Source organism: Phaseolus vulgaris, chromosome 8 (genome assembly GCF_051622355.1).
Source record: "Phaseolus vulgaris cultivar YP4 chromosome 8, ASM5162235v1, whole genome shotgun sequence".
Classification (NCBI taxonomy): Eukaryota; Viridiplantae; Streptophyta; class Magnoliopsida; order Fabales; family Fabaceae; genus Phaseolus; species Phaseolus vulgaris.
Window position 1 is genome coordinate 48,325,997 of NC_143505.1, and position 26,387 is coordinate 48,352,383.

Here is a 26,387-nt window from a genome sequence, read left to right on the forward strand (position 1 = left end):
AAAAAATTAATCAAAAAAAAATTAAATAAATTAAGGTGCATGGTGAGCCCTAAGAACCAACTAACTGAGCCTATGCTTCTAAAGGAGACTAGAACATGACAAGAAGATAGCATTACTCCAAAAAAAAACAGGTTCCCGAGCACGCTTTCTCAGCAAAGCAGCATATTTATCCCCACATCACCAAAACATGCTAAAAAAATTTCTAAACCAGTATGTGCAAGAACCTGCAGGTCAAAGCAGCTTGCACGTGTTATTTGGACCAAAACATTGCAAGCAACTCCTTGTAATAATGATGAATTGATAACTCTTTTTTCCATATAGACCTAATCAATAACCTTTTTATAATAATATAATAAAAAATATTTGAATTAAGCAATAACATTTTAATAAATAATAACGTAAATGATTGTATAAATAATATTAATTGCGATACTCTGAAAAGATTTTCTAGCCATATAAATTTTGATGACCGGTATGTGTTGTTGTGATGCGTGTCACTGTGTGTATTCTTTTCTTGAGTAGAAAGGAAAAAGTAAACGGAAGCCCCACTCACCCTATTTAAGACTATAATTGCTGATGGTCCTTACACAGGGGCTAACAGCTATGTAGCTGCTCAGAAGCCATAAAATAAACGGAGAAGAAAAAACAGAGCCGCTAAAAAATGGCCGTTGGGGCATTCTCCGTTGATGCTTCTTCACCCAGGAGCTTCGACGGTAAGATCACACTCTCCGTTCTCATCACTTGCATCGTTGCTGCATCCAGTGGTCTAATTTTCGGATACGACATCGGAATCACAGGTACTTTCATCAAATATTTTTCCTATTAATTTCTAATTTTTTTCACCTCTCACCCTTCTTTTAGTTATGTTCGTAACAAGAGTATGTTTTTCTGTCCCGAAATTACGAAGCAATAAACTAGGTTACAGTGCTTTTGCCCATTCATGAGTTTAATTGTTTTTTTCCATGGCAATTGGAATAGAGAATGATAAACGATGAGAGTGTTTGGTTTGGTAATGGCACGGACCAGCTGGTAACCCTTTTTTTTTTTCCTTTTCTGTTCTAGAAGTCCAGAAATCATTAATTCATTATTTTTGTCTACTCGTCAACTCAAGTCAACTTTTGTCTACTCGTCAACTCAAGTCAACTTTTGTTGATTTATTCTCACTTTACAACCAAATCAATTAATTGCGTTTCATTAATTTGCCTGTAATTCTTACTATTAACATTTTAATTATCAATGCTGCTTCCAACAGCAACTACACGTGGCTAATTTTTGTTACTTTAGCCTGCATTTTAAGTTTGCCCAAACCCTTCTATTGAATTTAATTTATAACAAGAGAATTTTTGAATAATTTTTTCTCTTGAAACTTTTGAATAAAAAAATAAAAATTAGTTTTAATTTGTAGAAAGTGTAGTATAGTTTATTTAAATTTATTTATAAACTAAGTTTAGTTTTAGAAAATAAATTTATTTTATTATATTTTTAAAAGGTTAAAAGTATGATGATTTGGGAACAAAGGAAGAATTAATTGAAAACAAAACGGTGACATGTGATTTCAGGAGGTGTTACCACGATGAAACCATTTCTTGAAAAATTCTTCCCATCAATACTGAGAAAGTCTTCTAGAGCTGAAACAAACGTGTATTGTGTGTATGACAATCAGTTGTTCACACTGTTTACGTCCTCCCTTCATCTGGCGGGATTCATATCCTCTCTCTTGGCCGCTCGTGTCACCACCGCGCTGGGTCGGAGAAACACCATGACCTTTGGTGGTTGCATCTTTTTCGCCGGTGGTGCCATCAATGGTGCTGCTCAAAATATTTTTATGCTCATCTTAGGTCGTATCTTACTTGGCTTTGGCGTCGGTTTCACTAATCAAGTAAGTAAAATTTGGATTATATATCATATGTTAGCAGTTTTAATTTTTATCAAGTACTTGATCATTGATGCATTTATAAAAAATAGGTTTAATTAGGGAATTTCATTTTAATAGGTTTAACTAGTTGGTACTTGGTTCGAGTTACGACACTAGGTTCAATTCAATTACCATGACAAGTGTTCTTCCTTCTTCCTTCTGAATTCCTTTATTATAGTGGTGACACGTGAGGCATTTTACAATGCATAGTTGGTTTGAGTGTGTAATTATAGGAGTTAACACGGATTCCCCTCTTTTCCCAATTAAGATTAGCTCAACAAATGTACAAAATGTTGTTTTAGGTGTGCAGTTCCGGATCCTCCACTCCATCCACACTTATCCAAAATCTTAACTATTTATTATATTCTCTTTCCTATTCAAACACTTTGTAACAATAAAATCAATGGACTTTGATGTTGACGGCGTCATTGGATCCAAACTCCTGCAATTGAATCCGGATCCTCTGCAAGTGCATCATCTCCAACCATATTTGTCTTCATGCAAAATCTCAAACCTTCACCACGTTCTCTACATTCTCTTCAATTATGTTGTGTAATAACACAATTAAGGCTCTTTCTTTTTTATTTATATAGTTGTTTTTTAACATATCATTCTTTTTAAAATATTAAAAATACTTTTTAATATTCTTTATTTTTGGAATAGCTAATCCGAAAAAAACTATGAATTATAGAATTCATAAGATATTTTTTATTTTAAAAAAACCTTTCAGATTCTATAATTCATGAAGAGTTTATTTTAAAAAATACATTATGAATTATAGAATTTGAAAGATATTTATGAATTAGAGAATCTGAAAGGTATTTTGCATCCAGGAATACTTTTTGAATTCTGCAATTCGAAATGTATTTTTTTCTTAAAAAAATATTATTAATTGTAAAATTGAGAAGATGTTTTTGGATCTGAAATTTCACTCTGAGCAGTGTAAGTATAAAAATAATACATTTTTAGATTGTAAAATTTGAAATATATTTTTTAAGAATAAAATAATCTTTTTACCTTACATATAGGGTGTGTAATAAGAAACTATGGAGATGCAAGAAGAAACAACCCACAATTAATTGTTTAGATGCTGGTTGGACCAAATAAGTTGGAGAGTATCCAATTGAAATCGGATCCTTTACAGTTTCTCCGACCACATTTTCTTCATCTAAAATCTCCTTCATTCATCCTTCATACTCTCTTTGATTACAATGGGTCTACGCAGACATGTAGGTAGTATCCACTGTTACCCTGTCTAAAAAAAATTATCCTATAATTCATTTAATACCTGTACCTGGATAGGTTGAGGGCCCATATAGTACCTGTGATTGGACGTACAATTGTTGACGTGTCGGTGATCTCCAAATTCCTTTAAGTCTCCTTCCTTCAATATTGATGCTCGGTCGAGGGGTTACCTGCGAATTGCACTCCAACGTTTAAGTAAGTATTATATTTTAAGCGTGTTTTGGTAGAATATGAAAAAGGTACCTTATTGCTGCACAAAGGGTCTCTATTTTATAGCATTGGTTTATGGGCCTTAACCCTAATGGGCCGAACATCAGTTATTAACTGATATATGTATAGTGGTTCCTTGATATCAGGAACGTGTATCTTTTAGTTATTCAGTTATTTCCACATATTTCGGGTTGCACATTGACTCATTCAACGCTACTTGTAACTATCACTACTTACAGTATTTCCTATGTTTTTTGACTCGGGCAGTCGGTCAATGAGACCGAGACTGACTTGTCCAGTACCGACCGGTACACTTGCCTCCAGGCTCGAAGAAGTTAATTTCTGAAGAGCCGAAGATGACTGTTGGAGTTCCCGATGTTAGACGTGATGGTTGGGCGCATTCGATCGAGGTGTATTCTGTTTGCTCCTTATACTATGTCCTATAAGAATTTCAAAGAAAGGTATTTTAAAACTTTCGTCGAGCCAGACGGTCGACCTTATTTTTATGATTCGAAGGGGAAGACTAAGTTTCCTTTTCAGTGGATCCAAAATCTCACGAAAATTACTACCTGGCCAAGGTCTTCGAGGACTCCATGGGATAAGGAGGCTTTATTTGTTTTTTACCAGCTCCCTTATAAGTTACCTACTCTGGAGTTAGTAGCGTTGTACGGGTCGTCTCGGAAGTGGGCGAATTTTACTGGTATGTAGATTTCTTATATACATGGTTGTATTCGTTATGTTGATTGTGTTTAATTCGCTTGTGCTTTGCAACCATCATGACTTAAAGGGACCCGACTCTTGGGGATTATATGACCCAATTGCGACGTCAAGTGACCAATAAAAATATTAGTATCTTCGAGACGGCCGGGAACAGAAACTCGACCGTCCCTATTGACATAATTCATCCACAAGTTTTTGTTCCCCCTGTGGTTCGAAAGATGGGTCAGCCTGTTAAGATGCAACAAAACATAGAAGCAGACCCTTCCTCTCCACAACCATCTGTGCTCAATCCTCATTTGCAAGTGGCTTCAGGTGTACAAATTTCAATATCACCTGAAGATGAAAGCGTGTTAGCCGCGATCCCCACAAATAATTTAATTTCAGAATTAATGGAGCTGCATAGTCTATCGTTGCTGGTTAGCCGTGCTCTCCAAGAAGAGTTGGAAAGGACCACGACAGTAGTGGTGGCTAAGTTGAAAACCGAGTTGGCGGAATCAACTAGCTCATTAAAGATAACATTGGAAACGATGGGGCCCTTGAAGAAAAAATGCGCCAAGTCAGCTTTGAAGCCGAGGAGGAAAAAAAGGCGTTAAGGGTCGAGCTAGAGTGATGTGAATGCAATAGCAAGAATACAAGATTCTTTGACATTCTTAGGAACAACTTGAGTTGGTCATGAATTGGCACTTTAATTAGAATTGGATCAATGTTCTAATTCAAGAACTCACCAAGACTTTGCACCGAACCAAAGCTCACATGGAAGTCCATATATTGTCAAATTGAATCAAGCAACAAGAATGGAAGAAAACATAATTGAACTCAGCCAAAAACAGAAAACTACCAAACAGAAATTGAAGAATAAGCTAAGAAACACAAATTCAAACGGTGAAAAGGATGAAGAACACTAAAACAATGGAAACCACCGATTGAAATTGCAAGAGATGAAAGAATGAACACTTATTGAATGAAGCTTGCTGGATTTGAGAATTTGGAACTGCATTCACGCCACTTGGAGTCTTGTTCCAAGATAAGTGAAAGGTTGCCGCCACTTGAAGCTCACCATTGGCACACAAGATAAGGCAAAGGAAGAAGAAGACAACAAGACTCACAATTTCTCTCTAAACTTGAGTATAGTTTCTTTACTTCTAATTTCCAAATCTGATTTGTACAAGGGCAACACCTTTATTTATAGCCTAAAAGGTGCTGAAATGCAAAGCTAAATGTGCCCCTAATGACATTCAAATTCGGCGCCAACTAGTGCATGAAGGAAGTGTGACTTTCCTTCCTAGTTTGGCACCTCCTAACTCATATCTACACTCCCCCTAGCATCCCTTACTAAGTTCACACCTATTTATTAATATCCGCACCCCTACTCTACACAATAGAAATAAGAAGAGTCATCTTTTGATACTCTTGTCCCAAAGCTCTTGCCAAGCTCCTAGTGATTCGTTGGGCTTGGGCCCCTTGTTGGGCTTGGGCTTCATGGGCTTGAGCGTCCTCTACTTGGTTTCCATCATAGAGGCCGAAAGGGCCAAGCATGCAAAGGAACGAGCGAGGGAGAAAGTTGAGGCTGAAGAGAGAGAGAAAACATTATCCGTCGAGGTGAAAAAGTGTCAGTCTTTAATGATGCACATAAGTGAAGACTCTTTCTACTAAGGCCTACATCAAGCGACCTTCTTCCACGACATACCTGTTGAAGACTCTAGGTATGACATCGAGAAAGATGTCGTGGGAAGAAAGTTAGTGTCGATCAACGGAGGTGCCGACAAGGTGATGAAGGAGGTCGACGGTGACGGAGAAAATGCCACACCCCGCAATGAGCCAGAACCATCCTTCGAGGAGTTGTTTGAACCACTTTGATCGAATATATCCTGGAGCCAGGATGTAGGCCTAAACAATGTTTAAATTTGTCTTAGTTTAGAACTTTATAATTTCATGCTTGAACATGTTCGCTTTTTGATAGACTGGTAAACATAATATATGTACATTATTTGTTCGTAGCCTTTTCTTGCTCGTTTTCATAAAAAATTGGGTTGACTGAGACTATACTTCTTTCAAGCATTTAGTTATAAATATTGAACGTTAAACCGATATAAGGGCAACAACTGATGGTTGACCGTCGAGCATATAGAAAGATAATTTTGCACTTAGTTAATTTAAGTGATTTAACTCGAAATAAAATTTGATCGATTGAACGGTGGGCAACAATAAAATGCTAACACTTTGATTGAAGAGAATATGGCTTGAACAATTTTGACTTTGATTAACCGGTAAAGAATTATTTTATATCGATTGTCGGATGCGAATTTTATTTCGATCGCTCTATACAATATTTATTTCATTCTGGTTGCTTGACGTGATATTTATTTCATTCTGATTGCTCGACGCGATATTTATTTCATATCGCTCGCGATATTTTATATGGTTTGGATTGAATCGTTGTTAACGATGATAATTGTGTTCGGTCGACCCTAGATGGCCTATTTAGAGTTATTCTAGTTAACTTAGAATAATGAAGTGCGCGGGTCGAGGTCAGACTCTCAATGAAGACGATTGGAGTTACAACTCCTTAATTTAATTTGGATTGTTATGTGTGTTGTTCGGGCCATGTGTGGTGGTTTAGTTGAACTGATTGAGGGGTTATCCTTAATGGTCAATACAATAGCCAGCCGCCAGCCACTATGTCTACAATGCGAAATGGTCCTTCCCAATTACTTGAGAACTTACCATCTTTCTTTCGGGCGTCACTGCGCATTCACCAGACCATGTCTCCCTTTTGAAAGTTTCTTGGCTTCACCTTAGAATTATATCTTCTTGCCACCCACATTTTGCACGCTTCTTCTCTTATTCTACTTTTGTCTCTAAGTTCATTGATAAGGTTAAGGGCGACCCACAAACTTTCTTTATTCAAATCCAAATCCAATGTTTGTCCTACCTCGGCCCTACGGTGGACGCCAATTGTACCTGTATAGGTTGAGGGGCCCATAAAGTACCTATGACTGGACGTACAATTGTTGACGTGTCGGTGATCTCCAGATTCCTTTAAGTCTCCTTCCTTCAATGCTGATGCTTGGTCGGTCGGGGGGTTACCTGCGAATTGCACTCGATGCTAAAGTAAATATTCTATTTTAAGTGTGTTCTGGTAGAATATGAAAAACGTACCTTACTCCTGCACAGAGGGCTCTATTTATAGCATTGGTTTATGGGTCTTGACCTTGATGGGCCGAACATCAGTTATTAACTTATATGTATAGTGGTTCCTTGATATCAGGAACATGTACCTTTCAGTTATTCAATTATTTTCACATACTTTGGGATGCACATTGACTCATTCAATGCTACTTGTAACTGTAGCTACTTACGGCATTTCCTATGTTCTTTGACTCGTGTGGTCGGTCAACGAGACCGAGACTAACTCGTTCAGTATCGATAAAAAGTATTCATAGATTTCGATACTCACGAATAACTTTTTAAAAATTAAAATTATTTTGAAATATAAATTCAAATAAAATTTGATCTTAAAATATAATTTAAATAAAATTATTTGACAAAATATTAGTACAAATAAATATAGTCTTTATAAACAAAATTCAAATAAGTTAGTTCACAAAGTATAAGTTAAGAAAATAATTTCTTTAAAAACACTTTAATTTCATAAGTTTAAATAATTTATAAAATCAAATTATAAATAAATTTTTTATTATTAATTTTTCTTTCATCAATACTTAAAGTTAAAGTCCTTCTTTGAACATTTTGATTGATACCTCAAGTTCAAGTGAGATGTATAAAAAACAATAATTATGTAGAAAGATACCAAGTTCACCAAAACTAAAAGTTCAATAATCTTAACAAGTTCAAGACCTAGGTTTTTACTTAGTAAAAAAATATATTACTCAAAATAGCTAATAATGCTCATTTTGACACTTTAAGCTTTACTAAAAAAACTCATGTAATCATCTCCATCCATCTATTTCAATTTCAATACAGAGACTATCAATTCAATGTCAATAGCAATCAACTCAAATCAATAATTCAATGTAGTTTGAAAGAGTCTCACTTATTTGGAAGTTGTAATTACCAAATCATTCTAAGAATGTTAGAACTCAAATAATATATTAAAAAATTAAGAGATATTTAGAATAAAAAATTATTCTAAATTGAATGTTTTCGGATGGAAATTATCTAAACTCGTCATCTATTTCGGATGAGAATTGTGATAAAAAAAATGGACAGAGAAGGATGGAGATGAGAAGTTTTGAGAGAGAAGAAGGAATCAATGGAAGAAACAGTAAAAACAAGACAGAGAAGAAAGAAACAAAAGAAAAAAAAAAGGTTGTTTCTCCTCCATCCCAACAAATGACTTCTTGCACTCCATCATTCTCACACAAAAGACCATTTTACTAACTTTTGGATTATTCTTTCTAGAATATTTTCTGGAACATACTTTCCAGAACACATTTTGTGAATTCCATACCATTCTGGAAATTAAAAACATGTATTCTAGAAAAGATATTCTGAAATAATTTTTTGCCTTCTGAATTTGTATTCCAGAAATACATTTTGCTTATGGAATCTCTATTCTAGAAATATTTTTTTGCTTATGGAACCTTTATTCCAGAATCATCCAAAATTATCAAGAATAATGTTGGTATTGCATAGAATGTAGGGGTGCAGGAAGAAAAATGCAGGGGTGTAGGAAGAAATACCCAAGAAAAAATAACAGAAAAGAAAGGGAATGGGCCCTAAGGCCTAAACTTTACGGATTCAACCAAGTAAAGGTTGAGAACCGGACTGCTTCTTCCTGCAACCCCATATTTTCTTGTGGCACCCTATATTAAATATGAAAAATATCTTTTTATCTTTCTTGTGTCACGCCCATACATAATTCAGAAAATATTTTTGGATCCGGAAGTGTTCTCCAGATTATAAAATCCGGAAGAAATTAAAATAAAAAATCTGGATTACATAATTTGAAAGCTAATCTTGGATCCGAAAGTAGCTTATGTATTATGTAATCCATAATATATTTTAAAAAAATAGTATTTCAGATTACATAATCTAGAAGTCTTTTCTGGATTTAAGAGTAACTTATGGATTATGTAATCTAGGTATATTCTGGATTAAATAATCCAGAAACTATTCTTATATTAAAAAAAACTTCTGAATTATGTAATTTGAGAGCTAATCACGAATATGAGAAAAGGTTTTTGGATTATATAATTCAAAAGTTAATTACAAATTTAAAAGAAAACTTCTGAATTATGTAATCTAGAATATAAACTAGACTTTAATTTTTTTTAATAGAAAAACATTTTTAGAATACAAATTTTTTTATGAGAGTGGTACAAAAACATATGAAGGTGCATAAAGAAAGAAGCAGTGTGAGAACAGTTGAGAGAAATCTAAAGAGTGAAATATTAGCGCATATTGCATATTTATTTCTGTACTTGAATTTTGTTTTTTTCAAAATAAAAAATTGTTTGAGAGAACTAGTCTACTAAAATTATTATCGAAAATAATGTTTTCTTTTCAATTTTATAAGAAAAAAAAAAACATCTTTAAATTCTTGTGGACCCTGTATTTTTCCCTCACTTCCATTATCAACAAACTAGTTTTCTAAAACTATTTTAGAATGTAAAAGCAATAACATAATCAAACACACCCCTACACTTTGTTTTTTCTCTGTCAAAGGAAGTAACAATGCCCCTGTTATCACCATTTCGGTTTGAAACTTCTGATTATTTATACTCACAAAATAACGTTAATTTTGGTTGTGAAAGGATAGACATAGTAGGAGTCTTGAACTTAATGAAGTCAAGGTCGCGATTGGGATGGATATTTGCTCCATTCAGATCATATTTCGCTGTCTTTAACTTAAAACGATTACATTGAATAAAAGTTCACTAATAATAGTCTTGGATTTTTCTCATATATCATCTCTTTGGATTACTAATACAAAATTTGCAATGTTGCATGTCGCTTAATTCTCAAATTAAAGGCAACGCCATTGTACTTGTCTGAATTGGCTCCAACCAGATGGCGAGGCGCGTTCAACACCGGCTTCCAATTCTTCATCGGAATCGGCGTGGTGGCGGCGAACTGCATCAACTACAGCACCGCGAGGGTTCCATGGGGGTGGCGCATGTCCCTGGGCCTCGCCACAGTCCCCGCAATCATCATGACAATCGGTGCCTTCCTAATCCCCGACACTCCGAACAGCCTAGTAGAACGCGATCGCATAGACGAAGCTCGAAATGCCCTCCGCAAAGTGCGGGGCCCCACCGTGGATGTGGAACCGGAACTCCAACAACTCATTAAATTGTCGCAGCTTTCCAAAGCCATGGAAAAGGAAAGCGTTAGGACCATTGTTGAGGAACAGTACCGGCCTCAGTTGGTGATGGCGTTCGTTATTCCACTGTCTCAGCAGCTTACGGGGATCAACATTGTGGCTTTCTATGCTCCTAACCTCTTTCAGTCTGTGAGCTTCGGCAATGACTCTGCGTTGCTTTCCGCCGTTATACTCGGACTCGTCAACCTCGCTTCCATCCTCGTCTCAACTGCGGTTGTCGATCGATTTGGCAGAAGATTCTTGTTCATAGTCGGTGGCCTTCAAATGCTTCTCTGCATGGTACGTCAAATCAAGCTTTATTGCATGTCAACTTGTCATTAGACAATGCTGTAACAAATCTTTATGGTCTTGTTTGTTACTGATTATGGAAAAGATTAGTTTGACATTAGCGAATGACCATAACCAATGCTGGAATTAATTGCATATATTTTGCACTGTGTCTGTACTAAAATGTTTTGATGATTGTGAAGCTTGCGGTGGCTATTGTGCTGGCAGTGGAGAGTGGTGTTCATGGTACAGAGAACATTTCAAAGGGCAACACCATATTGGTACTAGTATTGTTGTGCTTCTACGCTGCAGGTTTTGGTTGGTCCTGGGGCCCTCTTTGCTGGCTAATTCCGAGTGAGATTTTTCCCTTAAAGATAAGATCCACTGGACAAAGCATTGCCGTGGCAGTGCAATTCTTGACCGTCTTTGTTCTATCCCAGACGTTCTTGACAATGCTTTGCCACTTTAAGTTTGGGGCTTTCCTCTTCTACGCGAGTTGGATTGCAGTCATCACCATCTTTATCATACTGTTCTTGCCCGAGACCAAAGGAATTCCTTTGGATTCAATGAATGCAATATGGAGCAAACACTGGTATTGGCGAAGGTTTATGGTTAAAGGACAAGTTAGCCGAGATAATCATCCAATGACTAGTTAGTATTAGTTAGTACATATAAATATGTTTGGTTTTGCTTGTAGGTCGAAAATAAAATTATCTGCAACTTAAAGACTGTGGCTACATGCATAATGTATATGAAAGCAAGAAAGTCTAAATGTATGGTTGGATGTATTTGCATCTCTAACTTCTCATTCTTTTTGTTTTAACTCTTATATGCTTTGTTTGGATAAGAATTAGGAATAGAAAAATGATGAATTTGTGGAAAAAGTGTTTTGGATTAAAAAAAATGGAAAGTAAAGAAAAATAAATGAGAATATTTATGAAAGTTTGTGTTTGAGGTAATGAATGCGGTTGATTTTTCTTTAATTGCTGAAAAGTAAAATTATAATTTTTTTTATCATAAAAATTATTTAAAAATAAAATATAATTACTTGTTTATTCATGTTTGAATTAAAATATTATTTTTATTACGATCAAATATCCTAGTTAAAAAAATATAAATTATCTGACAAAAAGTTATATAACATAAATTTATTAAATAATTTTATTAATAATATTATTAAATATTTTTATTACATAAATTTTGTTGATATTTAATATTTAATATTTTATTTTTATTTTTATTAATATTATTTTATTTTATTTTTATTACATTATATTATATAATCGATTATATTTCCCATATAATTTGTTATGTAATTTGATAGTCGATTTCATTTTATGAATGAAATCTCTTATTACATTACTGATTTTTTTTTCAAATCCACGTGACTTTCTTTTTCTTTCCATTCATGTTAGTGACGATGAAAAACCAAGCCATATATACTTTTAAATTTATGCTCAAATTTCTTTGCAAATATATGGAATCAAATACGAGTGTCTCTCTTAAATTTGTCTGAGTGAACAATAATCATCTAAAAAGAAACACAACATTAATATCTAATTTGTAGTAGAATTGACATATCTCTTTTATAGATTAGACATAAAACCAACCAACCAATGAGATCTTACAAGCCCATTTCATATAGATTCTCATTTCATATAGATTCTAGTGCAAGTTGGTGTAATGATGGTGGCAATAGTTGGCAATTGCTTCTTCCACTCCATAATTTCTTCCTGAGTTTTTTTTTTATCAGCAAAGAATAAATAAATTAAAGGAGACATTTCAGGGATGTCCCAACCCTTATACAGGAACCTTACACCACATGTAATGAACCACATATAGATTAAGGTTACCAAACCATAGAAAAACCAGTACAACAGTGCCCTTCATAAGTTGGTTCCATACCAGATATAGAGAAGGCTACACACCAGCAAAATGACCATAGGACTTGTCCCAGCCAGACCATGTGTGACCTCTCTAGGGGGTGTTACATAGCTCATAACCAGACTTTACCCCGTGATTACAACCTGCATAGTTGAGCATAACCGCACTTATGGAGAGTTAACCACTAGTTAACCGGCATTTACCTCCAGGAACACATGGTTTTGACATAACCGACTTATTAACTCCACAACCCCTCTGCTTCTGAACCCGTTCTGCAGCTCCTGCTAGTTCTGCACCTACTCAGCTTGAGTAAGACACGAAGCCACCCTAGTCCAGATACACCCTTTTATAGCTCCACAGAGGCTTCCCCGCACCTTCATACATAAAAGCTACGCCCTACTACCATTCCACAACAAACGAACCTTCTAAGTCACCGGCACCCTGCATACTCCAATTGTACACCAGCACCCTTAGAACCACCTTATACCATCCAAACAATTCCACAACCGATCCACCCACTAAACCTCTCTTGACTTAGGCAAACCACCCACCAATGTTAATACCATGTCATACACTTCTTCCAGAGAGTAGACCCTGCAACCTATGTACCTCAACCCAGCTACCCTTACATGGTTACACTTCAACACGAGTTGGACCCCAAAAAGAAAAAAATGCTGAACCCACCCCACATATCAACCAACAGGTTATGTGGCTTCCTCTTCCATACTTCACCCTACAACACCATTAGACGCCTTATGTCCCCCCAGAACCATACCTGGTTTAGCTAAAGCCATTTGGGCTTATAGGAAGAACGCCAAATAATCCTTCTCTAAACTATCCGTCAGTAAACCTTATTCAGCAAAACCAGCCATAACAGTTCCTCCTTACCCACCCTACACCGTATTACACCTGCAGAAAGCACCACAGGACCAACTCCTTCAATACTACCTGCCTGACCTTCCATCTCCCCCCACTCAACTGCGGCTGGCCACTACACATCTCCTATTTATAGCTAGTAAGACAGGGGATTGGATTCAGCACCTAATCTGTTAACGAGTATGAAAAATTATTGCCTTTGTGTTTCAACCACGACCACGATTTAAGCTGAGCCTTGTGTAGCACTTCTTCCTCGTCCACTACTCCTTGTTGGAACATAACAGAATTTCTATGCTCCCACAAACTCCACACTATGGCTGCCCACACCCCTTTCCAAACTAAATTTTGCTTATGATTTACCTGGAGCATATTAAAACTCTTGAAGTGGATCTTAACATCATTGTGTTGGACGAACTCAATTCCAACCCACTTGAAGCACAAAGTCCATACACGCCACGCATGTTTACATTCTATAAAAAGATGTTGATTTGACTCATCCACAGTTTTACACAAGACACATTCAGGGTTGTTAATCTGAACCCCTCTCCTGCTAAGAGCTACTCTTGTCGGTGTTCTGCCCCTAATCACCCGCCATGCTGTGATCAACACATTAGGGAGTGCCTTTACCTTCCATAGAAGCTTAAACACCTCTACTTGAGGAGTATTTTCCGCCTCCACTAAGCACTCATACGCCGCCTTTACTGTGTAGCACCCTGACTCGCCACCTCTCCAAACCTGCACATCGTTCACATTCCTAATAACATAAGCATTGGCAATGTGACAACTAAGATCAGATTCTAGTGATGCTTCCCACTCAAACCTTTCTCTTCTCCATCTTAAACGCCATCTCCACTCCGACCCTTCCCACACTCCAACCTCCCCCACCCTTTGACCTTGATCCAGAGAAAGATTGTATAGCCTTGGAAAGAGTGTTTTTAAGTTTGTTCTACCCACCCACACATCCTCCCAAAATCTGACTTTATCTCCCCCCCTAGTTTCCACCCAACCTGACCTTGAAACCACCCTTCTCCTCCTCCCTCCTTACAAATTTTCATCAGATCTCTCCACCACCATGACTGATATTTCACCTGTGTCTGCTCCCTACTATTCTCCATTCCGTACTTCGATTCCAACACCTCCTTCCACCTCCCTTTCTCTTCAGATATACACCGCCATTTCCACTTAGCCAGCAGCGCACAATTAAACTTCCGGATCTCTTTGATACCTAGCCCACCTTCCTCACGCTCTTTACACACTTCCTTCCAACTGACCCACGAGATCGACCTTTTCTCCTTACCCCATCCCCACAAGAACCTCCTTTGAATTCTAATAATGCTCTTACAGATCTCCTATGGTGCTTTAAAGAGAGACAGGTAGTACAATGGTATAGCAGACAAGACAGATTTTATCAAGCATAACCTACCTGCCATTGATAGGAATCTCCCTCTCCACACACTAAGCCTGGATTTCAGTTTGTTTAGAACAGGCTCCCAAAACTTTCTCTTCCTTGGGTTACCCCCCACTTCAAGACCCAAATAGCTAAATGGTACACTCATCTGGTCACACTTTAAGGTATTTGTATAGCAGTCCATTTTGCTTCTTTGCACATTCATACCTACTAGTTTAGATTTGTGAAAATTGATCTTCAATCCTGAGGCTAGCTCAAACCCCCTCAGGATAGATTTTAAGGTAACCACATTCGAGAAGGAGTCCTGACATAAGAACAACGTGTCATCAGCAAACTGGAGAATACCCAATTCCACTTCTTTCCTTCCTATTCTTAGTCCCGTGAATAGCTTAACCTTCATCGCTTGCCTTACTAGCCCTGCGAGCCCTTCAGCTACCACAAGAAAGAGAAATGGGGCAAGAGGATCCCCCTGGCGTAGCCCTCTTGACGGTTTGAACTCCTCCGTTGGACTCCCATTCACAAGCACGGATACTGTTGCACTCTCCAAACAACCTTGGACCCATATTATCCACTTCCTATGGAAACCCATCCTCTGTAGCAAGTCATAAAGAAATTCCCATCTGACAGAGTCATACGCCTTTTCAAAATCCACCTTTAAACACAATCCTGGCTTCCTTCTCCTCTTAAACTCCTCTATCGCCTCATTAGCCATCATAACACTATCCAGGATCCCTCTATCCTTGAGAAAGGCCGATTGACAGTCATCAATAATGGCGGGGAGTACCTTCTTAAGCCTACCTGCCATCACCTTTGAGATAATTTTATACATAGAACCTACTAGGGATATAGGTCTGTATTGCTCCAATTTGGTTGGGTCCCTTACTTTGGGTACAAGAGCAACAAAAGAGGCATTACAGCCCCTTGGGATTACACCATTCTTATGGAAAAGAGCGAAGGCTTCCACAACTTCATATTTTATGAACCCCCAACTTTTCTTTATAAAATTCATATTAAAACCGTCTGGTCCTGGGCTCTTCAATCCCTCACAAAGCCAAAAAGCCTCCCTTATTTCTTCCTCGTCGAAGCCAGCAACCAAGGACACGTTATCCTCAACGGTGATGGTCTTAAACTCCACCCCATCAAGTCTAACTCCAAAGTCTCTCGTGACTTTAAATCTATTTTCAAAAAGTCTCTTCGCTTCGGTGCGCACCGTACCAGGTTCCTCACACCACAGGCCCCCCACCTCCACCCCCTTCACTTCGTTTCTAAGCCTTCTCCACCTCAAGGAGGAGTTAAAAAACTTAGTGCACGAGTCCCCATTCTTGAACCAGTTCACTCTAGCTTTTTGACAAATAAGGGAATCAATCTTTTTCTCAGTTTCCATCAGCCTACCAACCAAATCATATCTTCTCAGTCTATCAGATTCACCAAGGTCAGCATTACAATCCCTACAATCCAAGTCCTCTATCTCCTGTAATAGTCCTTCCTTTTTGGTATGCAGGTTTCCAAACACCTCCCGATTCCATATTTTAAGGTTTTCCTTCAGGCACTTCAGCTTCATCTTGATCTTTTGAAACACTTCCCCCTGAACAGCATATGACCCCCACTTGTCCTTGATCATGTCACAAAACCCCTTTTCCACTAACCAGGCGTCAATGGACCGAAAGGGTTTGGGCCCCCAATCCTTGACCAGGGACTTCACCACAATTGCACAGTGGTCAGAAACTTCCCTATTTTGCACATATTGTTTGCTCATAGGCCACTTGTCCAACCACTCTTCTGACACAAGCACTCTGTCAAGTCTACTCTTAGCATATCCATTTGCTTTGAACCAGGTGAATTTCTTGCCTACTAGAGGCAGATCAAGAAGAGCATTTGTATCAATAAAACTATTAAAACCCTCAATCTCCTTCGCTTGATCCTCCCTAACCCTTATTCCTTTCCTTTCACATTGGCTTCTGACAGCATTAAAGTCACCGCAAAGGCACCACACTTTGTCTTGATAGGCCCGTTTTACACTTGACAGCTCCTCCCACAGGGCCTTCTTATCCCTCAGATTATAGGCAGCATAGACGTTTACAATTACACAACTAAGATTAGATACTCGGTTTTTGTCGAAGACAGCTATGAAGCCTTTCCCCATAATATGACTCTCATAGCTAAAAGCATCCTCGTACCACATAGACAACAAACACCCTCCTCCATTATCACCTTCAAGATGAAGCCATCCTATTTTATTACTCCCCCACAAGGAGCAACATTTTTGTTGTGTAACTCCATTAGCTTTTGTCTCTTGCAGGCACACAAACTCCACCCCTTCTTTCCCTATGACATGACGTACGTACCTAGATTTGGTACTCCCCCCAAGCCCTCTTATATTTAGACTAAGAATAATCATAAGGCAACATACCTTCCTCCATTTTCCAGACCCCTAGCAACCTTTTCATCTCGATCATCCATACACTCATACTCCTTCACTACTTCCTCCTCTTCCTTCCGACAAAAAATCCCCACTTGCTTTCCAATGGCCCACAGCGAGGCTGGTTTCGCTAGATTAACCGTTGCTCGTACACGAGAATTACAGTTATTAATATCCAAGTCAGAAATTGATGCAGAGGCCATCCCTCCTCTGGCGCTCTCTGATGGCCCTACCACAGCAGTTTTGGATCTTAGGCGAGCAGAGCGTCGCGGAAAGGGGCAAGAGTCCCCCAATTCCAGTAAACCTTTCTTTTTACGCCTTTGGGGAGGAGAATTTGATCTACTCTTCAAGTCACCCGCACCCCTTCTGAGCTGGGAGAGTGCACCCGCTCCCCACGACAATACCCCTACCGCTCCGTCGTCTACACTACCTCCTCGCATGCCAGACGAATAGCCCACCCGGTCTGCTGCCACTAGAGCCCCTTTTTGTAACTTGCTTCCTCCAATTTGGTATGGGGGTGAAACCTTACGGCCAACATCACTTCCATTGTCCTTTATCCCTTCTCTGCAACTCACTCGCTCATAGCTGAGAATGCCTTTTGTACCCCTACCGCTACTTGATGGAGGAGTTACTTGGCCCACGTACTCCTTAGAACCCTCACCCACCTGTATTGGGCCACAGATCCCTACTTCACCGTGGTGGGCCTTAAGGTTATCAGCCCATATAGCAAGACCAGATACTTTTTTAACATTTATAGAGCACTCAATATCTACAACTGCTTTAGCCGTCTCCGAAAAGGCAGGGTTGCTATAACTAGCCTTTTCTCGTACTAAAGAAGAGAAATTGGCAGGGTCAGAACCTTTTTGTGCATTACATCCCATCCACCCCTCTTTAGTGACTGGGTGCCTACCTTTCCCCTGACTTTCCCCACTTTTTGATACAGATCCCACAAAAGGGTATTTTGACTTTTGCATGTACTGTTCACCTACACCCACCTTCAGTCCTCCACCGTCAACCCCCCCCCCCCCCCCCGGCCGGCACTCCTCACCATCTTCCGCCCAGACCTTCTCCATACCACTCTTCATAGAAAAAACTGATTCTTCGACATAGGTTTCCGACGAAGACACACTGTCGGATGATTCACCACCCCAGGGTGTAGCTCTATACCCCCCTCCCTCAAAACCAGAGAGCTCTTCTTCTATGAGGATATTACACACGGCCTTATTAATCTTCACTTTCCTAGCCATCTTGGCACAACCAGAATTCTCAAGGCGAACCTGCAGTCTTGCATATTCCACAACCTCCCACGATAGCGTTAGCGCATCAACCGACACCAGCGTTGCTGATTTGGACAGCTCCCCAATGACCTTCGTGAAACAGTCTTTATTCCAGCACTGTAATGGCACCCCATAACACCTAACCCACACCACTCTATGGCTCGCTTCACTTCCTTCCGACCAGGGCCTTACACTATCGAAGACATTATTGAACCAACCTGTATTACTCCTCAGAATATCCTCCATAATCTCCCCATCTGCTGGGGATACCAGGACCAAGCCATCACCTAGATATCTAACCTTTATCATCGACATTCCCCCCTTTACTATTTCCTCTTCCATCTTTTCATAATCCATGGCACCTACTAGTTTCCCAACAACGCTTTTGGCCAGCCACAGTGGAGCATACTGTTGAGTTCTGAACGACGGTCCCTTCCACTCCTTTCTTGCTTCACCTACTACAACATCAGCAAAAGATCTGGATCTACTCTTCTCCACCCACTTCTCCTTGCTCCTTCGCTCCCCAAAGTGCTCTTCTACCTTAGGAACCGTGTTCCTTTCCTCCTTTTTTTCCCCATCATACTTCACTTCAGGCGCCCTCCGTTCATCCCTTCTTGCACCCTCCTGAACCCTCTTATACTTCGGTATATTCACATGGAGCTTCCTATTTCCGATGTAGATCTGGTCAAGCTCTCTCTCAAGGCGCGCCACATTTTTTACGTCGTAGAAACTTACAAAACCGAACCTCCGTCCCCATCTGTTCAGTTTCCGCGAGATAAAAACCTCCTTCACTCTTGCCCATTTTTGAAAAACATTGACCATATCCCTTTCGCCCAGACCATGCGAGAAGTTCGCGAAGAAGAAAGTAACAAAATCATGGTCATTCCCCACTCCACCATCCCTACCAACACCATTCCGCCATCTCTGTCCGTTCCATGCCATCTAGCAGCTTCTTAAAACTAATATATATAGATATAAATATTAAGATGTGTGTAAGTTTGGAAGATAACTAAGAGGTCTTTTGAAAATTATCAACTCAACCTTGTTACTACAAGAAACTCACTCTTCTTTAATCGCTTCTCTAAACCCTAATCAAAGAAATTTTCTTTATCTTTCATCTCAATCGTTCATCCTCTTCGCAAACCACACTCTATCCCTCCATTGATTACAACAACCTCACCTCTTCCCCAATGATGCATCCGCTGCTGGCTCTCTTATTTAAGTCTATTTGTGATTTTTCTTTTATTTTGTTATTGTTTAGGGTTTAGGGTTTAGGGTTTAGGGTTTATTATTCTTCCTGAGTGATACCCATAATGTTAAAGTTGATTCTAGCCCTAATCTCACTTCTCCTATAAATCATTCTAACTCTCATTGTTCTCACTTCGATGTTCACTCTCCACACACGAAGGTATGTTCTCATAACATAAATGTTGGTATGATAGAAGTAATAAAATTGTTTATTATTCATTTAAAGCACCCTTTTGAAAGGCTTATAAACACATGTTCTGTTACAACACAATTGTTTTGTTTGAAAATAGAACCAAACCTAACTACTAACTCTGTTTTAAAATAGTTATATAACAAATGTCCTCCCATCAACAAGGACTTGACCACAAGGTCCGACACCTACACCCATTAAAAGTTTGGAAATTTCTGTTGCATTTCATAGAGGTTTCTCCATATTGCATCTTCTGGATTTGTCTCAATACACTGCACCAACACTTCAACTACAAATTTATTGTTTTGTTTCTTCATTCTACGAGCTAGAATCACCAATGTTTGTGGAACAAAATGATCGTCACTGTTAGCAATAAAGGTAAAGTTGTACTAGTTTATCTCCATGTGATGGTTTGAGTAAGAAAACATGAAAAAAAATATGAATCTTATAGAGTTAGTAGATAAACCCAATTTATAAGCCACATTGTCAATCCTTTCTAAAACTTTGTAGGGACCATAATATCGGGCAACTTGTGAAAATGCGTATTGGATAAAGTTGTCTACCTATATGGCTGAATCTTTAAATAAACCCAATCTCCAACCTTGTACTACTTGTCAGTCCTCTTTAAATTCACATAAAATTTCATAGAGTGTTATGTCTTAACCAAATTTTATTTTAATAGCTAATTAATTTCATCCCATGTCTTCATAATACAGGTTACCGTTGTTGAACAAGGTGCTTTGATGTCTCCAAATCCAAGAGGAATGCTTGAAGACCTTGTTGCTGGTTGGGTGTGTGTGTCTAGAAGTATTTGAATTTGTTAATCCACTCTTTATGATGATCCAAGGTTAATTGAATTTTAATCTTTTTAAAAAAGAAGTGTTTTCTAAAGAGTGTGAAAATTCAACCTGTTGAAATGTCAATTCAACCAGTTGTTTTACATTTAGTGGATTTTGAAAATGATTTGAAAAGCTTGACTTTGTTTTGACTTTGCTGTCAAACCAATTCAATCGGTTGTTTCGAGAATTCAACTGGTTGTTTTTCTGAAAACCTTAACAAAATTCTGTTAAGTTGTACCAATCTGTTTTAAATGATTCAAACAGGTTTTGATTCTTGAATTAAATGTTTTGACCATCTGATTGGAGTATAAAAAGGTTGTTTTACGCTTCTGGTCATTAACTAAGAAAAAGAGATAAATCAAAATCAGTTCTCAAAGTGTGGAATAGGATTGTCTTGTAATTCTGGATTGTAATATTTGATTTTACCTAGGTGTATTCTATTCTCTTCTTCCTTAATCATTGTATTTCTGTGTGATTTGGTGTGGTGCAGTTTCAGAGGGTTGTTTTGAAAACTGTGTTTGCGAAAGATTGGTGTGTGTTCTTGAGGGGTTCAAGATCATCACTCTTGGAGTGTGTTGTGTAATCTAGGTTTGATTACATAGTGAATTTTGAGTGGTTAGTTGAGGATTGGATGTAGCTCTTGCTTAAGAGTGAACCAGTATAAACATCTTGCGTGAATCTCTCTATCCTTACACTCATTAAACTGCTTCAGCTTTGATTTTATAAACTGTTGGTTTAAATAACTGGTTGTTTCGTAAAAACAACTGGTTAATTTTCCGGAATCAAACTAAAAACAGTTTTCTACTGAACAATTTTCTAATTGATTGATTCTTCATAGTCTTTCACTCTACCTTCAATTCTTGCGAAAATCTTTCAAAAGCAATTCACCTCCCTCTTGTTTAAGGCATATAATTCTAACAATTGGCATTAGGATCTGAGTTCTTGAAAGTCATTCAAATTTTCGATCCTAAAACCTTTTTTAATGGCTTAAAAACTATCCTTTGGAAGGGTGCTTCAATAAGCAAGCCACCTCTGTTTTGTGGTCTGAATTATCAGTTTTGGAAGGTCACATGAAAATCTTTGTGGAGTCAATGATAGAGGAATCTGAGATGCTATTGTAAATGATCCTTTTGTTCCTATAGTTGAAAAAGATGATGTTTTCATTGAGAAACCTTGCTCCCAATGGACTGAGAATGAAAGTAGAAAAGCCCGATTGTATTTCCAAGAACATCACCACTTTTGCTCTAAATTCTGATGAGTTTTTTAGGGTCTTGCAATGTGCTTCAGCAAAGGAGATGTACGACATCCTAGAGGTTACCCATGAAGGAACCACTAATGTGAAAATAGCAAGGAAGCATGCTCTAATTTAGGAGTATGAAATGTTCAGGATTCTTAAAGAGGAAACCATCTCTGATGTGCAAAAGAGATTCACCCACATTGTGAACCACCTCATCAGCCTTGGCAAGATCTTTGAAAGGAAGGAACTAAACATCAAGATTCTCAAATGCTTAGATAGATCTTGGCAACCTAAAGTCACTGCAATTTTTGAATCCAAGGATTTGACAACCTTGATCACAACCTCCTTGTTTGGTAAGCTAAGGGAACATGAAATTGAGATGAACCAGCTGAATGACCAAGAACATGAAGAGAAGCATGTGAGGAACATTGCTTTGAGAGTTGTTGGTCACAAAGATGGTTAAGAATCAAGTGAGGGTAGTGATGGTGAGACTCTCAACTTGCTAAAAAGAAAGTTCAACAAGTTCTTGAAAAAAAACCAGCAAGGACAAGAACCAATCTTCAAATAGGTATAACAGTAAGAAACTCAATGATTTCAATTATACAAATTATACCTATTTTGGATGTGGTAAACAGGGTCATATCAAGGCCGATTGTCCCAACAATGAAAGCAAGGCGAGAGGAGCAAGCAAGAAATTTGAGAAGAAAGGAAAAGCTAAAAGAGCCTACATTGGCAATATAATGATGATTCTTCCTCTAGCTCATCATCAAATGCAGATGAAGAGGCAAATCTATGCTTGATGGCAAAGGGAGAATCAGAAACAAGTAGTGTAAGTTCCAACACTTCCATAAACTTTGAAAATTATAGCCAACTTCTTAATGCTTTTAAATAGACTCATGAAGAAACTAATAGGTTGACCCTGTTGAATAACCGATTGAAAGACTTGAATAATTGGTTGGAAAACAGAGTAAAGACCTTGGAAGAAGAGTTGAACAATTCAAAAACTAATTTTGAAAATTTGGAAATGATTTACAAGAACTCTTCTTGCAAGTGTGACTCTAACTTTTGTGAAAATTGTGAAGTACTTTAAAAAAAGGTTCACTATCTTGTAAAAACTGTGGATAACTTTTCCAAAGGCCAATCAAACTTTGAAGCTGTTCTTGCATCTCAAAAATGTGTATTTGGAAAAGTTGAACTGTGTTTTAATCCAAACAACAAGAATAGATCAGTTTCAAAGTCATTTTCTAGCTTCTTTGAAAAACAAACAATTGATTTGGCGAAACAACCGTTTGTTTTGTGCTTTTACTACATGAAGAAGAGCTACTCTGTTAGATTCTGCAGAGTTAGAAATTTTTTTGTTCCCGGGGGTGTTTTAAAGTGGGTTCCTACGAATTCTAAGGTTCCTAATGATCCATTTAATGCCTATGGACCTAAATTTTCTAGGGGACCAAGTCTTGTTTCTTGAATTATTCTTGCAAGTACCCTTGAAAGCCAAGAATTATATAGGTGTAAAGATCTGAAGTAAGCTCTTATGCCTGCAGTTCTGAATTACACACAGCAAGACTCTTTGAATGTCAAGTGACACCCTTGCCTCATGTATAGTGGTTGGCTAAAAGAGAATATTCAAAACTTAAGAACTATATGTATTTTCATTTCTCAATTTTTGTGTGTGCCTCATATTGATTAAATGAAAACTCAATCGTTTTTTTTTCTGGGTTAAATCTGTTGAGAAAATTACTCTAGGAAAAATTACTCATGTATGTGTAATTTAAATTATGCTCTCCTCATCCTGTGAAAAATCCTTTGCTTTGAAAAACATTTTGTTACTGTTGTAGTAAAACAACTGATTGTTTTCACGAAACACCCGATTGGTTTACCTCTGCACATCTGAATTAAAGATGTTATGAACTTTTGTGCATGGTTACAACTATTTCTTTTCATTCAAAATCCGTAGTGGGTCAAATATGCATTAAGTGTTCCTTTGAATCAGATCATAATGGAATATATTCTGGTCATAAAGGAATATATTCTATGGTTCCTTGGAAATTTAAGTGCTTTTTTATGGATAGTCTAATCTGAACTGGTGTTGTCGTTGATAAATCTTGTTGGGACTGATGTATGGCATATTCCCATTGCAACAGATTCTTCTTCTATTGAAAAGCAACCCACTAAATGCCAATGTATCTTATTACTTTTTCTGCTTAAATACATGTGCTGGTTCAACTAATTTTTTCACATGATCAACCCATTATTTTTTTTTTCTTCTGTTACTTCACTTGAATCTACTGGTTTCTCTACCCTTCTCAAAATTCATCTATGCATCATGGACTCAACACCTCCCTCATCAAAAAGAATGAAAACACGTGCTGTAAAAAGGGGTGGGCACCTAGATAACTGGTTTTCAGGTGATGTTGAGAAGATCGAGAAGTTCCTGCATGAATCAAGCAGGAAAACCATCAACAATCCTAAACTGATCACATTCAACTGACTGAAAGGACAAAACCTCAATGAAGTGAGGAATGTCTTGAAGGAACAACAACTGAAACAATTTTTAGAAATGTCAGGAAACATATATCGTGATGTTGTGAAGGTTTTCTACACAAATCTTCACATTGATGATGAAAACTTGTGCTCACATGTGAAAGGTGTTGATATGGAAATTACTCCAGATGTGTGGACTGCTCTAACAGGGTTGAAGTATGCTGGGCTAAGAATTAATAATGGAAACATTGGTGTAGTGGAAGAATTCAACAAAATGCAGTATTATAATTTTATTTTTATCATAAAAATTAATTAAAAATTAAATATAATTACTTACTTATTCATAATATGTGTTCAAATTAAAATATTATTTTCATTACGATCGAATATCTCAGTTAAAAAAATATAAATTATCTGACATTGTCAATATATAAAATATTGCTAAAAATTAATTTTTTGATAAAAATAAATAATATTTAAATATTTATCATTATAAAAACTTTAATAAAAAACAAATTTTATATTAAATTTAAATAATAATATTTTTTAAGTTTTTTATAAGTAATATTAGTATAGAAACTTTTTTTTATTATAAACAACTATATTTATTTTTATTATTTTATAATTATAATTTTGTTATTATTATTATTATTCATTTATATTAATAATATTATTAAATATTTTTATTACATAAATTTATTTGATTTTTAATATTTTATTTTCATTTTTATTAATATTATTTTATTTTTATTACATTATATTATATAATCGATTATATTTCACTTTTCATTTTATGAATGAAATCTCTTACATCTTACATTACTGATATTGCTTTTTCAATTGCACATGAGTTTCTTTTTCTTTCCATTCATGTTAGGAATGATGATAAAACGAGCCTTATATTCTCTCAAATTTATGCTCATATTTCTTTGCAAATATATGAGATCAAATACGAATGTCTCTCTTAAATTTTAAATTTTTCTCTGAGTGAACACAACGTTAATAATATAATTTGTAGTAGAATTGACATATGTCTTTTATAGATTAGACATGAAACCAACCAATGAGATCTTACAAGCCCATTTAATATAGATTCTAGTGCAAGTTGGTGTAGTGATGGTCATAATAGCTGGCAATTGCTTCTTCCACTCCATTATTTCTTCTTAAGTGATAGTCGTAATGTTAAAGTTGATTATAGCCCTAATCTCACTTCTCCTATAAATAATTCTCATTGTTCTCACTTCAGTGTTCACTCTTCACACACGAAGGTATGCTCTCACAACACAAATGTTGGTACGATAGAAGTAAAATTGTTTATTATGTTAGAATGTATGACTTTAAACTAGAGGAGGAGGAGGGGGGAGTGAATGGTTTAAAGAGGGTTTTCGCAAACTTTTAAGTCTAGAATGAAATTCTTTTAAGAAAACTTGATTCAGAATTCAGTTTGCCAAAAACACAAAGCAATTTAGCACAACACCAGAAAAACAATCGGTTGTTTCGCAAAAACAATCGGTTGTTTATACCAGTTCACAAATATAAACTGAAATTAAAGAGTTCAAGGGATAAAGAGATTGTACACACAGGTTTATATTGGTTCACTCTTAAACCAAGAGCTACATCCAGTCTTCCCAGAAACCACTAGGGAATCCACTAAGCAATCAACCATACATTACTTACAACACCACCAAAGAAGTGACCTTGATCCACTCAAGACACACACTTCCTTTGGCTCAGCACAATACCACTAAGAATGTTGATCTTGACAACCTCAAGAGCACACAACACTTCTCAGCTTCACACACAAAGTTTTCTCAAAGTACCAAAG

General features: G+C 37.2%; 1 protein-coding gene across 1 annotated transcript; it reads left to right on the forward strand.

Annotated features, from left to right (window-relative positions):
• Positions 1 to 441: 441 nt before the first annotated feature.
• LOC137825608 (sugar transport protein 5) lies at positions 442 to 11,511 on the forward strand. Its single transcript, XM_068631317.2, has 4 exons — positions 442 to 797; positions 1,560 to 1,879; positions 10,086 to 10,715; positions 10,907 to 11,511. Exons 1-4 carry the CDS (start codon positions 662 to 664, stop codon positions 11,357 to 11,359), a joined length of 1,539 nt encoding a protein of 512 aa, XP_068487418.1. The 5' UTR covers positions 442 to 661; the 3' UTR covers positions 11,360 to 11,511.
• The last annotated feature ends 14,876 nt before the right edge of the window (positions 11,512 to 26,387 follow it).